Consider the following 13315-nt stretch of genomic DNA (forward strand, 5'->3'; position numbering starts at 1 on the left):
TTTGTAGCATTTACAAATCCATTCGAGTCTGGGCTCTGGCTAGGTCATTTAAAAACATTGAATATTTTGATCTTCTTTTTGTTAAGCTATTCCTTTTTTGATCTGGATGTATACCTGGGGTCACTGCTTTGCTGAAAGGTGAAATTCCTTTTCATCTTAAGCTTGCTAGCAGACACCTGATGTTTTTTGACTAAAATCATCAGGTATATGTAGCTATTTATGATTCCCTCCGCCTTGATAAAAGTCTAGCTGAAGAAAAGCAGCCTTAAGGCATGATGCCACCACCACCATGCTGCACCATGGGTATGGTGTTCTTTTGGTGATATGCATTTGGGTTTTTTGCATCACACGTACCTTTTTGTAGTACAACAGATATAGTAATCCATTTTTAATGATTTAGTTGAGCTTAGATGTTTGTTTGAGAGTAATCAGTACTTGTCATATATTCCTGCGGCTCCTTCCTACTCCAGGTCTTTTGGCAGTCTCCCTGGTAAGATTTTGTCTTGTCTTTTCATGTGTTTTGGAGGGACAGCCTGTTCTTGGTGTTGTCACTGCAGTGCTCCATTTTCTCTGTTTGTCGATGATGGCCTTTAGTTCCATGGTACGTCTAATCTATTGGAAATTCTTTTATATCCCTCTACTAATGGGGGAAAAAAACGTTTAATAAGTGAAATATCATGCATGTTTTTTAAGCTTTGGCTTCAGCAGTCAAATGAAACCGGGAAGATGTGAAGATCCTACAGAAACAGCTGTTAATCAGAATTGCACTGATGACAGCTGCATTATAATTATTTTGTACATGAGATTGAATGTGATGGGTGCAGTCTGAACAAAGCCACACCCCCGATTATAAAAGGGTGGGGTTTGTTCTTCTTCTTTTTTTTTTACACACATTAAGGGTGGAAAAGGTTCTGACATGATTTGTCTTGTTTCTTTTTTTTTTAACATCACAAAATCCATTTTAAAAGCAGTTTGTGTAAACTTCCCATATCCATTTAACATGTAACTGCAAAGTGATCTGAAACATTTTACAGGTTTGTAAAGGATGTATTGATTATAATATGTGCAACATGGCTTTAACATTCACAGTGCCACATACTCACTGAATTATTGGTTAAATTGCTTCAGGCATGTGCTTGTGTTGTTCCTTTCTTGTTGGGAAAAAAACTGTCTTCTTTCCTCTGTTCCCTTAGGGAGCTCAGCCTTTATACAACTACACTGGCTGTATTGAAATAATTGAAATTAATAAGCTCAGAGGATTTCACACTTCCAATGCCATTGCTGGGAACAACATTGAAAACTGCAAGTAAGGAATCATTTAATTAGGGGCTTGAATCTCTCTCTCTCTCTCTCTCTCTCTCTCTCTCTCTCTCTTTCTCTCCCTATAGCTCTCTTATTCTCTCATTCTGTCTCTCTCTCCCTTCCCTCCTCTCTCTCTCCCTTCCCTCCTCTCTCTCTCTCTCTCTCTCTCTCTCTCTCTCTCTCTCTCTCTCTCTACCTAGCTCTTTTATTCTCTCATTCTGTCCCTTTCCTCCTCTCTCTCTCTCTATCTCTCTCTCTTTCTCTCCCTATAGCTCTCTTATTCTCTCATTCTGTCCCTCTCTCCCTTCCTCTCTCTCTCTCCCTTCCCTCCTCTCTCTCTCTCACTCTCTCTCTCTCTCTCTCTCTCTCTCTCTCTCTTCTCTCTCAGGGGGATTTGTTTTTCTCTAGTTCTGTCTTTTTCATTGCTCATGGACATGTGCTCTTGTCAACTCATGCATATCAGCAGTCATTTAAATACATCGGGTGCTATGGAAACTAATCAGATCAGATTGTCCATGCTTGTGTCAGTTTCATTGATGGATTCCAAAACGGTGCCATGTAAATTTAGCCAGACTGTGGGATGGAATGTTAATGTTTAACATGATTTTTTAATGGAGTAACACAAAATGGAGTATCACCCATTTCAGCCCTTGCCGTGGTCCTGTTCTGCTAAGAGCTTACAGATCATTTTAAAGTTTTTGGTTATGTTTTAAACATGCTGTATTTGATTTAACATAGTAGGTTACCTACACTATTTATTGTGCAATGCACATTTTAACACTGTGTACAGACACACAAACACACACACACACTTCATGAATGTGGCAGGCTCGTTTGAGTATTTCAGTAACTTCTGATCTCCTGGGATTTTTACTCACTACACTCTATACAGTTTACACAGAATGGTGTGACAAACATCCAGTAAGCAGCAGTTCAGTGGACAGAAACACCATGTTGAGAAAGGTTGGAGGAGAATGGCCACACAAGGTGACAGGAGGTCTCAAATAGCTAAAAAAAAAAAAAAAAACTCTTTACAACCCATGGTGAGCAGAAAATCACTTCAGAAAGCAAATCATGCTGAACCTTAAGGCAAATAGTCTAGACAGCAAAAGACTACATCAGCTTCCACTCATTTCAGCCAAGGAGCAAATCTGAAGCTGTAAAATAATTCTTCCACGTGCTACGAAATGTCACACACAATATCGACTACTGCTGCAATATTCTGGACTTCTTTAACTGCTGTTTAATGCATATTGCAGGCACGGGGTTGAAGTGGTTGTATTAGCATACTTTAAACTGTAATTAAAATTATCATAGACAGGCCAATGCCACTTAAAGGTCTTCATGGTTCAATTGGTATCGTGCATATTCATTATTCTAGTCAGAAAATTGTTCTTTTATCTTACTTTCCTGTCTAATTTGACTGAAGTAGATACAATTATATTCTCTCCAAAAGGCTTATATGGATATTTATGCTGAACAGCTAAACTGGAGAATATTACACTTTTTTTTGGATACTCACCTTGAACTCTCTCGTTTTGGCACAGATAAAATTACTGTAAATCTTGGCTATAGTACTTTATGCGTTTATTGCAACATCTCATCCCTAAAAACAGCGTACATTAAAAGTCTGAAAGGAAATGCAGCTGGAATTCTCGCTAATGCCGGGATGCAAGCCTTTGTGCCTCATATACCTCCAGTGTTATTTTTCCAGAACACTCCGACTATAGCTAACAGCTCGGAGGTAGAAATAGGTTGAGAAATTATTTCAGCTCAGATGCCTTACAGCCAAAACGTGAGGTGTGAAGTGATGGGCATTTTCCTGATTATTTAATTGCTTTTGCAGTCTTTGTGCCACAAGTGATGTTGATTAGTAGCGGTTAAATGATGCACAGACCTGGCTATTGTTTCAGATTTATTCACTTTGTAGGGCAAAAGGTTATTTGATTTTTCTAAGAGCTTAAAGTGAAAGTATAGGACATACTGATGTCAAGGAGTTGTAAGTTTGATGTATGCATGTTGCTTAAGTGGTCAAGAATAAGAAACCTACAAAAACAAACGTGATAGAGTTCACTGCCCCTATATAAATTTATTTTATTTATTTATTTATTTATTTATTTATTTTGATCCTTAGTCCAAGTGGTTCACGGTGGATATATTCATGTTGCGGTTAAAGCTTGGTGATGCTAAGTGCTGAAAATGCACTTGGGTCATATATTTTTAAAATAGAGGATTGTCACGTTGGTTTTGTGTGCAATTTATTCAAATATTAGTGTACAGGCTTTGGTGTATTACACCTTACCATACCAATTATAACATAATAAATGTTATAATAATAATAATAATAATAATAATAATACTTATTATTATTATTGTTGTTGTTGTTGTTATTATTATTATTATTATTATTATTATTATTATTATTATTATTATTATTATTATTATTATTATTATTACTGATCAAATCCCAACCCAAGTACAGTGTTGCTTTTTAAATAGTAGAAGTAATAAGTCCCAGGTTTCGTCTTTCCGTGGCTCAACATCCCTGTGTGACAGGAGAGCATGATCTCCACTGGTTCTATTATGCAGTACAAATAAGATCTCATATGTATTGGTTTTTGGACATCCTCAGATTCAAAGCTATATACATGTCCACCACATTTCACTGTGGAATCCTACTATTGCAACATTCTGACAGCACAGAAAGAGTGTTAATAATATATAAGACACATGAAAGTATCTACACTCACCAGTCACTTTATTAGGAGCACCTTTATACCTCATCATTTATATAGCTATCCAATCAATCGGCCAAACATATGGCAGCAGCACAATGCATAAATTCACGCAGATACAAGACAAAAGCTTCCGTTAATGTTCATCAGAATGGGGAAAAATGTGATTTCTGTGGCTTTAACCATGACTTTGAGTCTTTCAGAAACTGAAGCAGAGAGCAATCACACACCACAGTATCTAGAGTTTACACAGAATGGTGTGAAAAACAAACAAAAAAAAAAAACATCCTGTGTGTGAGGTTGAAACATGTGTTTGATGAAAGAGATCAGAGGTGAATGCGCCTGAGACAAAGGCCAAATTAATGTTGGCTGTGATAGAAAAGTGTCAGAACACACAGTGCATCATAGCTTGCTGTGTTTGGGGCTGCATACCCACATACAAGTAAGAGTGCCCATGCTGACCCCTGTCTGCATGTGAGCATCAGAAATGGGCCATGGAGCAATGGATGAAGGTGCCCTGGTCTGATGAATCACAAGTTTTTTATATATATGGACTGCCGGGTTCATGTGTGTCCTGGGAAAGAGATGACACCACTATGGGAAGAAGGCAAACCAGATGTTCTACTGAGAAACCTCAGGTCCTGGCATTCATCTGGATCTTACTTTGGCATGTATCAACCAACTAAACATTGGTGCAGTACATGTGCACCCCTTCAAAGCAACAGCATTCCCTGATAGTAGTTGCCTCTGTCAGCAGGATAATGAAACACTGCAAAAATTGTTCAGGTTGAGAAACATGACGAGTTTGAGGTGTTGACTTTGCCTCAATCTGATTCGGCATCTAACGGATGAGATCCATGGAGGCACCTCACAACATACAGGACTTAAAGGATCTGTTGCTTACCAGATATCACAGCACACCCTCAGAGGAATCAATGTGGAGTTCGATGAATCAGAGCTGTTTTGACAGCACAAGGGGGCCCTCTAAAATATTAGTCGGTGGTTTTAATGTTATAGCTGATCAATGTATTTGGTTTTGTCCCTAGGTTAGTCTTTAAAAAATGCTTAATGCGGTTATGCTTAAAAAACTGTTGAAAGAAACTGATCCAATCACTTCATTTAAGCTCATATCCATGGTGTTAGTTTCCTTTAACATAAATTAAAAAAAAGAGTTTCTAGCAGGTTTGTTTTCCTGCCCACCAGGATGTTTGATTTATATGCACCGAAATGACCACATTATGGTCAAATGGTCTGTTTAATCAGCCTGCAGACTTTATTTTTCTTTATAATCAACTTTCAGAAAAGAATGTAGATAATATAAAATCTTCAGGGTAAGAATACTCCAGGACCAGGCCTGAGAAACACTGATATAAGCTATTATACACACATATTAAAAGACTTCCAAAGCACTCATATCTAAAATGTTAGCGTGTTTTGGTTAAAAAGGTTGGTTATCTACTCCATAAAACACATTTAATAGAGACAAATAAAAACAAACTGTTGAAACTGGCCTTGTTTGCTCATGCAAATTAGTTTTTCATTGTACGTAATTCGTATCCTTCTCAAAACAAAGTGAAACTTCTAACAACATGATTGGTACAAGATTAAAATCATTACAGAACTAATAGTGTATGTGAAGCCATGAGACTCCTCGAGTATTTAAAAAATATATATATAACGCAATTAAGCATGCTTTTACAGTGAGGTAGTGTCACAAATTTCTATTCATTAAAGAATGCCTCTTTTTCCCCATGTATAATTATGTCTCATCTTAGAGAACATCCAGATCCACTGTTATGTTACATCATAGCAGCTATAAGTAATTGTTCCCTCAGTACATTTTTCCTTTTTTTTCTAATTTAATAAGACAACAAAATGTAGCCTTGCATGTGGTTCAGAAACAAAGCATAATCCCTCTCCCAGACGTTCCCATTTCAGAAAAGGTACCTGTTAATTTTACCTCTGACTGTTTCAAAGTGCCTGATTGCCCCATGTTGTCTAATTTTCATACCTTTAAATGTTCTGACAGGGGAAAAAAATTGCATGTACAAACCAAAATGCATCATTGCTGTATTATAGGAAAATTAGACACACATTTGCTGACTGCAGTGACTAGATCTGTACCACCACAGTGAGGAGAATTGCACCTCATTAAATAATTGGACAATTGCATAATTGCATGATTGGATAATTACATGAATGTGTAAGTGTTCCAGTTAGGCTGGTAAGTATAATATAATTTATATTACAACGTAAACAGATATGTCAAAAATATACGCTCCTGCAGTTTTGTCACCACAGGCATCAGAATATTCTCTCTGAATGTAAAAGAATAGACTCATGATATAGAAAGAGACTCATGGTATCATTGGACACTACTACAAAACTGCACACTGTATACTATACATCTGTTTTATTAGTACAATACAATACAAAAAAAGTAGTGCAGAAAACCTAAATAATAATGCAGTGATATACGCTCCATCTCTCCATGTCATTCTTTTATAGAAATTCTGTGTTAAATGAATTCAAGCCATACAGATTTTGATTCTGAACATCTGTTTGATGTAAAAAAAAAAAAGCTTATGTGTTTTCAGGTCTTTCAGGCACCAGGACAGTCTGGCGGACGCTGTTGTACCCTCTGATGCATTCAGTCCCCCTAGAGGAGCAGGCAGCATCAATCTTCTGCCAACCATGCCCTCATTGGCATGCTCTGATGGGCCATGTCTCAATGGTGGCATGTGTCATCCTCTGTCCATGCCAAGTGGTGCTACAGCATTCTTCTGTAACTGCCCTCTCCATTACACCGGCCGTCTGTGTGAGAAAGGTACCATAACCTTAATCAAAATACTTGGTTCTCCACAATATCCACCTTTATCCTTTCACCTGGTCCACCTGGTCCATGGTATGCTTTGTCGTGGACATAAGGGTTTGGAATCATGTGAGTTTATTTTGGACTGTAGTATTTTATTTTTTTTTGATCCGTAGACTTGGTTGGATTTTGCATGCCAGCTATCACTGAAAGTTCTCAAAATGGTTAAAGTTTGCAGCTGGGCAAACCAGCGACCGAGCCTGTGATTGGTCCATGCATATGAAGCCCATCCAAGCCGATTCCCTAGCATGTTAAACATGCCATCCTCAGCTATCAATTTATTTAATGGTCTCATGTATCACATATATCTTTTTTCAATCTGTTTCTTTTCTCTTTGTTCATGTGGAACAAAATAAGCAGGTCTTCCTTGAGTTCTATTATTTATTTATGTACTTTGAACAACTGCACACAGTAGTTTATGCAGCACTTTGCAGTAGGCAGTCTTCTTCCTGTAGTCATGGAAGCGGTCATTAAATTTTAATGCCACCACCTGCAGTACTGGGGCATTTGTACATAACCGCCAATGCAAAACCCCAGAAAGTGTACAAACATAAAAGCTTGCAAAAGTGGTTTTGTCCTCTCACATCCCTTGCAAATGTTGTCTCCACAATAAAGGTCTTAAGTCTGACACCCATGTGGAAAGGCTTTTAAAAAATCAGTCCTGTTGGCCATTCACTGTATACATTGAGGCTAATGATTATTGCCTTTAGATTCTGTGCAGAAGATTACAGTATGATCTGTAGGTATCTTTGTTAATGAGTATTTATTTATTGAACCATGATCTTATTTATAGAACACAACAACTGTGCCATTATTATGATATGAGCTCTCAGTGAAGACAGTGTAATGTATTAGTGACGTGTGGATGAGAGAAGACCTACAATATAACTCGGTGCAGAGTTATTTTAAAATATTACATTTCAATTCAATTTGTCATTGAAATTCTACATCTATTTTTAAATAGTACACTTGACATCAGTTTGCTGAAAAGTTGAGAGAAACTGCCATCTTATGTATGACTCACATAGATCTTATTGAGATTTATCAACTTTTAATCAGCTTCTGCAGAGTTACTGTTACTCATCATCAGAGAAAAAATGCATAATGATAGCATAAAGATGTTAAAAGCTTTTCCTTACAGGTCCACATATTCAGCTTTAACACTGGGGACAATCATTTTGAAAGTTTTAGCTCTTCTTCTCTTCTCCTGATATACCAAATCCAACCGATAAAGATGGCTTTTATTTGTTAGATGGGGCGTGCTGGGTAGAGAGAAAACTCGAAACTTTAAAGTGTTGGATCCTCATTGAGTTCAGAGCCACAGCTCTATTACACTAATTGTGTTTTCATTGTATTTTCAACTATGCACAGCTATCTCAGTTTTGCGCCAGTGTCGATAAGCCAATGGCCAGGTGCGAAGCTAATTTGCTGAGCCCCAGGTTTATTCTATAGATCTCTATCGATGGAACACTCGCATCTTCTCATGCTGAAATAACAGGCTATGAATTAATTAAAAATCGTTTATTTCTTTACATTTTCATGCTGTGTTGGTTCAAGACTTGCAGCTTGCATAGAAGAGCAATTATTAAGTGTGATCTGATTATTTATACAGAGTTCTTATATAGAGATTTACTTATATATATATACTTACATATATATATATATATACTTATATATATATATATATATATATATATACATATATATATATATACTTACATATATATATATATATATATATATATATATATATATATATATATATATATATATATATATATATATATATACGTATATATATATATATATGTATATGTCTTGTATATGGGACAATTGATTGGTTTTTATGAATCACTTTTCTAGCCATTATGCCAAAATAGGATAGTTTTGAAACAATACATCAGAAAACCTAGAAATGACACAGTAAACTTATTTCCTATAGAAAAACAAACAAACAAAAAAAACATGGCACTATTTTGTCCCAAAAATTAGGTTAGTTTCAAGAATTCTGTGCAGTTTTATGAGACCTGGCAACCTTGCTCTCAAGTGCACAAGAGGACAGACACCAGATTTATGTTTAAATGTGAATCTTTGTATTTATTTATTTATTTATTTATTTATTTATTTATTTATTTATGTATGTATGTATGTATGTATGTATGTATGTATGTATGTATGTATGTATGTATTTTTTTATTTTTTTATTTATGTATGTATGTATGTATGTATTTTTTTATTTTTTTATTTATGTATGTATGTATGTGGATTATTTTAATCTTACAATTGGTAAGATCAGGTGTGTGTGTGTGTGTCTATGTGTGTGTGTGTGTCTTCATGATTGCAGTATTCTGGCCAGGTTTTGGTGCAACCTATTTTTTTGTTCTCAGCATGGTACAGGGTAAGATACCTTTCATCTTAACAGTGGTATTGCTTCTCAGAAGGCTTCTTCCCCCTGAACAAATTTTTCGAAAGACCGACACTATTTGTAGAACTTTAATTTTCCCCAGGCCTAATATTTCTCAGAACCGTCTCATTTAAAGTTAGATCACACAGACGGTGGTGTGGTAGTGAACGTTTCCACTCTCAGCAGGTATGAATGTGCAATGAGTGGCATTACAGGAAGATTGTATATTATATAATATCAGCATATACGCTGTGCTAATTGGGGCCCCTGACGTTTACTGCACTTTTAAAAGCAGCTTTATGTCCCCAGCTTGCAGCATGAGAAAAAAATCTTTGTGGTATAAATGCAGGCCTCAAATTGATGTTAACTGCATAATAGTGACTAAATTAGAACAGCCTTAACAGTGTGCCATATGCCATACAACACTGACCAGGAATTATGCAGTGGACACACACACACACACCTACACACGTCATACAAAGTAAGTTGTACTGCAGGAATGACAAAAAAAATGAAAAATGAAAAAAATTATTTTCCTCTAAACACTCCAAACCCTCATACTTTCTATATTTAAATAAAACGTTGTATATTTTACTATGCACATACAAAAAAAAATGAGCATGCCTTATTTATGAACCCTATTAGATTGATCGATTTAGATTGAGTTGTTAAGTGAGGATGATCTGGTCGTTTTATACCTTCAGGCATTTAAGCTGACAATATGCGGTATACGGCATTATGCGTTCCGTAATATTCATAAACCTCTTTCTAATATAGACTCTCAGAGCGCAATATATAAAATTCCATCATCTTGAGGTCCAAATGTTAAACGTAATGCATCTTGAATTTCGCTAGGCAGTTAAGGAATATCTTTCAGTCTTAGATGGAATTGGAATTCAAATATGGATTTATGCTAATATCATTCATAACCTCATTCATAGCCTATACTGAGACCATTCATAGCTTAGAATCATACATATTGATTGATGAGCATGTAGTCGAACATAAAAGCAAAGGGGCCATAGCTGTTAGGAAGCAGGTGTTTATAGAGCTTAAAAAGAGAATTAAAACACTTGGCAATTCATAAGGACGGTCTGATTTGCATTATGACTAGGTAATATTTCCAACTGAATACTTAGATTGTTTCATGCAATATGCCTAATGATGAGCTGTAGCAAAGATGAGAAAACATTCTTTTTCTTTGTGTCCGTTTCTTTCCTGCATTTTGGTTAAATTGGTCCTCCTAAGGGAGTCAGAGATGTGAGGATGTGCCGCTTGCCGAAGAATAATACACAGGCCAAGCTTTGTGTCAGGGAATTAATTAGGTGTATAATGTGGCTTTTATTTCTTTTTCTTTTTTCTTTTTTTTTTTTTTTGGCACAGCTTGCTTTTTTGGTCTCAGGTATGTGAAAATGATGTATTCAAAATAGCTAATAGATAAGAGCTTGTATACTATTGTATACTTGTTTGTCTGTCTTCTATGTTTATCCTTTTTAGTGAGCCGCTGATGCGTTAGGCTAATTAATTGTCACTGTGTCTGTTAAAATTGCGTACTTAAATCCCAGCATTTAAAGCTTGCTGGTTACTCGTAAATCTTAATGAACTAATGTTTCTTTTGCATTCCCACAGACACAGCAAGCCTTTATCAAAAGGCTGTGAAGGCAAACAGTGCCCCCCCCCTCCCAATAACTCATAGACCATTTTCCCCCCATGCTCTCTCGCCCTTTCTCTGGCACCTCTGCAATTTATTCTCAAAGTGCTAATTTGCGGATAATTAAGTAATCCTTGGAAATGCTATTTGTCTCCCAGGCAGAGTGCAAAAGCAATGGGGGGGCTATATGTGAGGGGCTGGCTCAGGCGCGTTCCCCACGGGAAACGTTACATAATTACGCAGGCATATTTGTTGATTTATTGAATCAATAATTCATTGATTAATGAATGAATTCATTTATTTCCTTGCTTAGCATTTTTAATTCCCTTGAGGTTCTTTTGTACCAGACATTAGGGATTCACATTTTTTCCATCTGCCACTAAACAGATGTTGCTGTTTTCTTAACCCCTGTTAATGAGTTGGTAGACATAAAGATCTGTTGACACGGGGGGTCTGTTATTCCACTGACATGTTTGAGTAAGCATTCCTTGCCTACTTGCTGTTCTGGATAATAATATATTCCAGTATTCAGTAATATGACTAATAATTTATTTCAATTTCCATTAATATAAATAATAATTTAGTCCAGTAATGTAACTGATATTATGACTAATATCAAGTAATATGTCTACTAATTAATTCACTCATTCATTTTCAGTAAAATGAATAAAAATATGCTGTGATTTTTACGATATCTCTTTCGACAGGAAATGATTGCGTATCTACTAACAGAGCATTGTCAGTGCACACTCTACATAACACCTTGTACTCGTGGTCACAGAGGTTCTTTTTGTTTTTTGGTGTGTTGTTTTTTGTTTTTTTTTTGCCAGCCAGTTGTTCCCCAAAGTGCCCTTAATCGCTCATGCTTGAGGCTGCCTTACTTTCTGTATCGTGACGTGTTTATTTTGCTATCCATCAGGAGTGTGGGGGATCTGTGCTTATCTCATGGTTCATTAGTCCCGTAAAGCTTTTCCTCTTTAAACACCCATCCAGAGAGTAAGCACTGTTGTTGGTTTGGTTGTTTTTTTTGTTTTTCTTCCATTTCAGAACGTGGTCAAATAATTGTGCTAAATAATAATGTGCTGAAAACCTACTGTCCTCAAGTACAATGGAAAAAAAACACCCTCATTGAATTGACTTCATTCAAATATGTGCACTGGCTATCTCAATTTGTGATAATTCAGTACATTTAGTACAATATATTAAAGTAGTGAAAAATCAGATTCTTCACTCTCACTAAGCTCAGGGTCAAACTCAGGTTACTGGCGTTGTGAGGCAGTTATACTGTAGTTATTTCTTCCTGTGAATACAGGATCACTTTAATACTACACAAGCTAGTCACACTCACTCTACTTAATTCAATCTACTCATTAGAAACTTGTTTTAAAAGCTTTTTTGAGCAATGAAATCATGTTTTGATGAGAAAGTTAATATTTTTGTGCAAACTATACATCTAAAATCTCTCTTAAATCTGAATATTCCCTTTGTTCAGTGTAAAGGTTCTACTTTTGTTCAGTGTAAAGGTTCTACTTAAAATACTTTATGTGATTTTAGGTAAAAAGAATATTTTGAAAGTATATTTTAAAATATGTGTTATTGTTTTTAGCCTACTGATGGTCCAGTGCTCTCGTTGCCATGGTCTGGGTTTGATTCTCGGGCCGGGAGCTAACCCAGCCACTGAAAAGTTAACTCTCAGAGACGGACAAAAGCCAGAATAAAATGGGAGGGAAGGGCATCCAGTGTAAATCCTGTGGCAATTAAAATATGCGGACCAAATGATCTGCTGTAGAAACCCTGAACAGGTAGCAGCTGAAGAACAACAAGCATTAGGTATTATTGTTTTTATTACAAAACTTGATATTTTTGATATCATATTTTCATAAATTTGTGATTGCCCTAAAAATAAATGCTACTTTGTGCAATTTGGAAGCAGTTTAGATTGACATTAGTGCTTGAAATGACTTCATAGGAAAGAACTAATCTTTGTAATAATCTTTTTACAAGACGATATTGTGGAAGCTGATGAACTCAAAATACAGGTTTCTATTTAATTGCCAATTTCTTTCGAGGTTGAAATCTACAGTCGGAGGTTGTTTGAAATCCCTAACATAATTCACTATGAGAAGTACATTTCTTGATAAATGCATGCCTGATTCTATGAGCTTTTTCTCTGTGATATAAACTAGAGAAATATATAATTATGATAATACTTCAAATTTAAATTGGTACTTCAGAATCTTTTATACTGTTCCTTAGTCTACCTTAAGCCTATATCATCATATATGTTATTAAATAAATAAATAAATAAATGATAGTAGATTTTAGTGATAAAATAGATTAAATCATTTAAC

The 13315-nt window shown here is 35.9% G+C and overlaps 1 protein-coding gene across 1 annotated transcript in view; it reads left to right on the forward strand.

Annotated features, from left to right (window-relative positions):
• eys (eyes shut homolog) overlaps window positions 1-13315 on the forward strand; it is a 255068-nt gene that overhangs the window by 166861 nt on the left and 74892 nt on the right. The window contains 2 exon segments of the mRNA XM_058384541.1: window positions 1194-1306; window positions 6635-6864. Coding sequence (XP_058240524.1) covers window positions 1194-1306; window positions 6635-6864 — 343 coding nt within the window.

This window comes from Hemibagrus wyckioides, linkage group LG29 (genome assembly GCF_019097595.1).
Source record: "Hemibagrus wyckioides isolate EC202008001 linkage group LG29, SWU_Hwy_1.0, whole genome shotgun sequence".
Classification (NCBI taxonomy): domain Eukaryota; kingdom Metazoa; phylum Chordata; class Actinopteri; order Siluriformes; family Bagridae; genus Hemibagrus; species Hemibagrus wyckioides.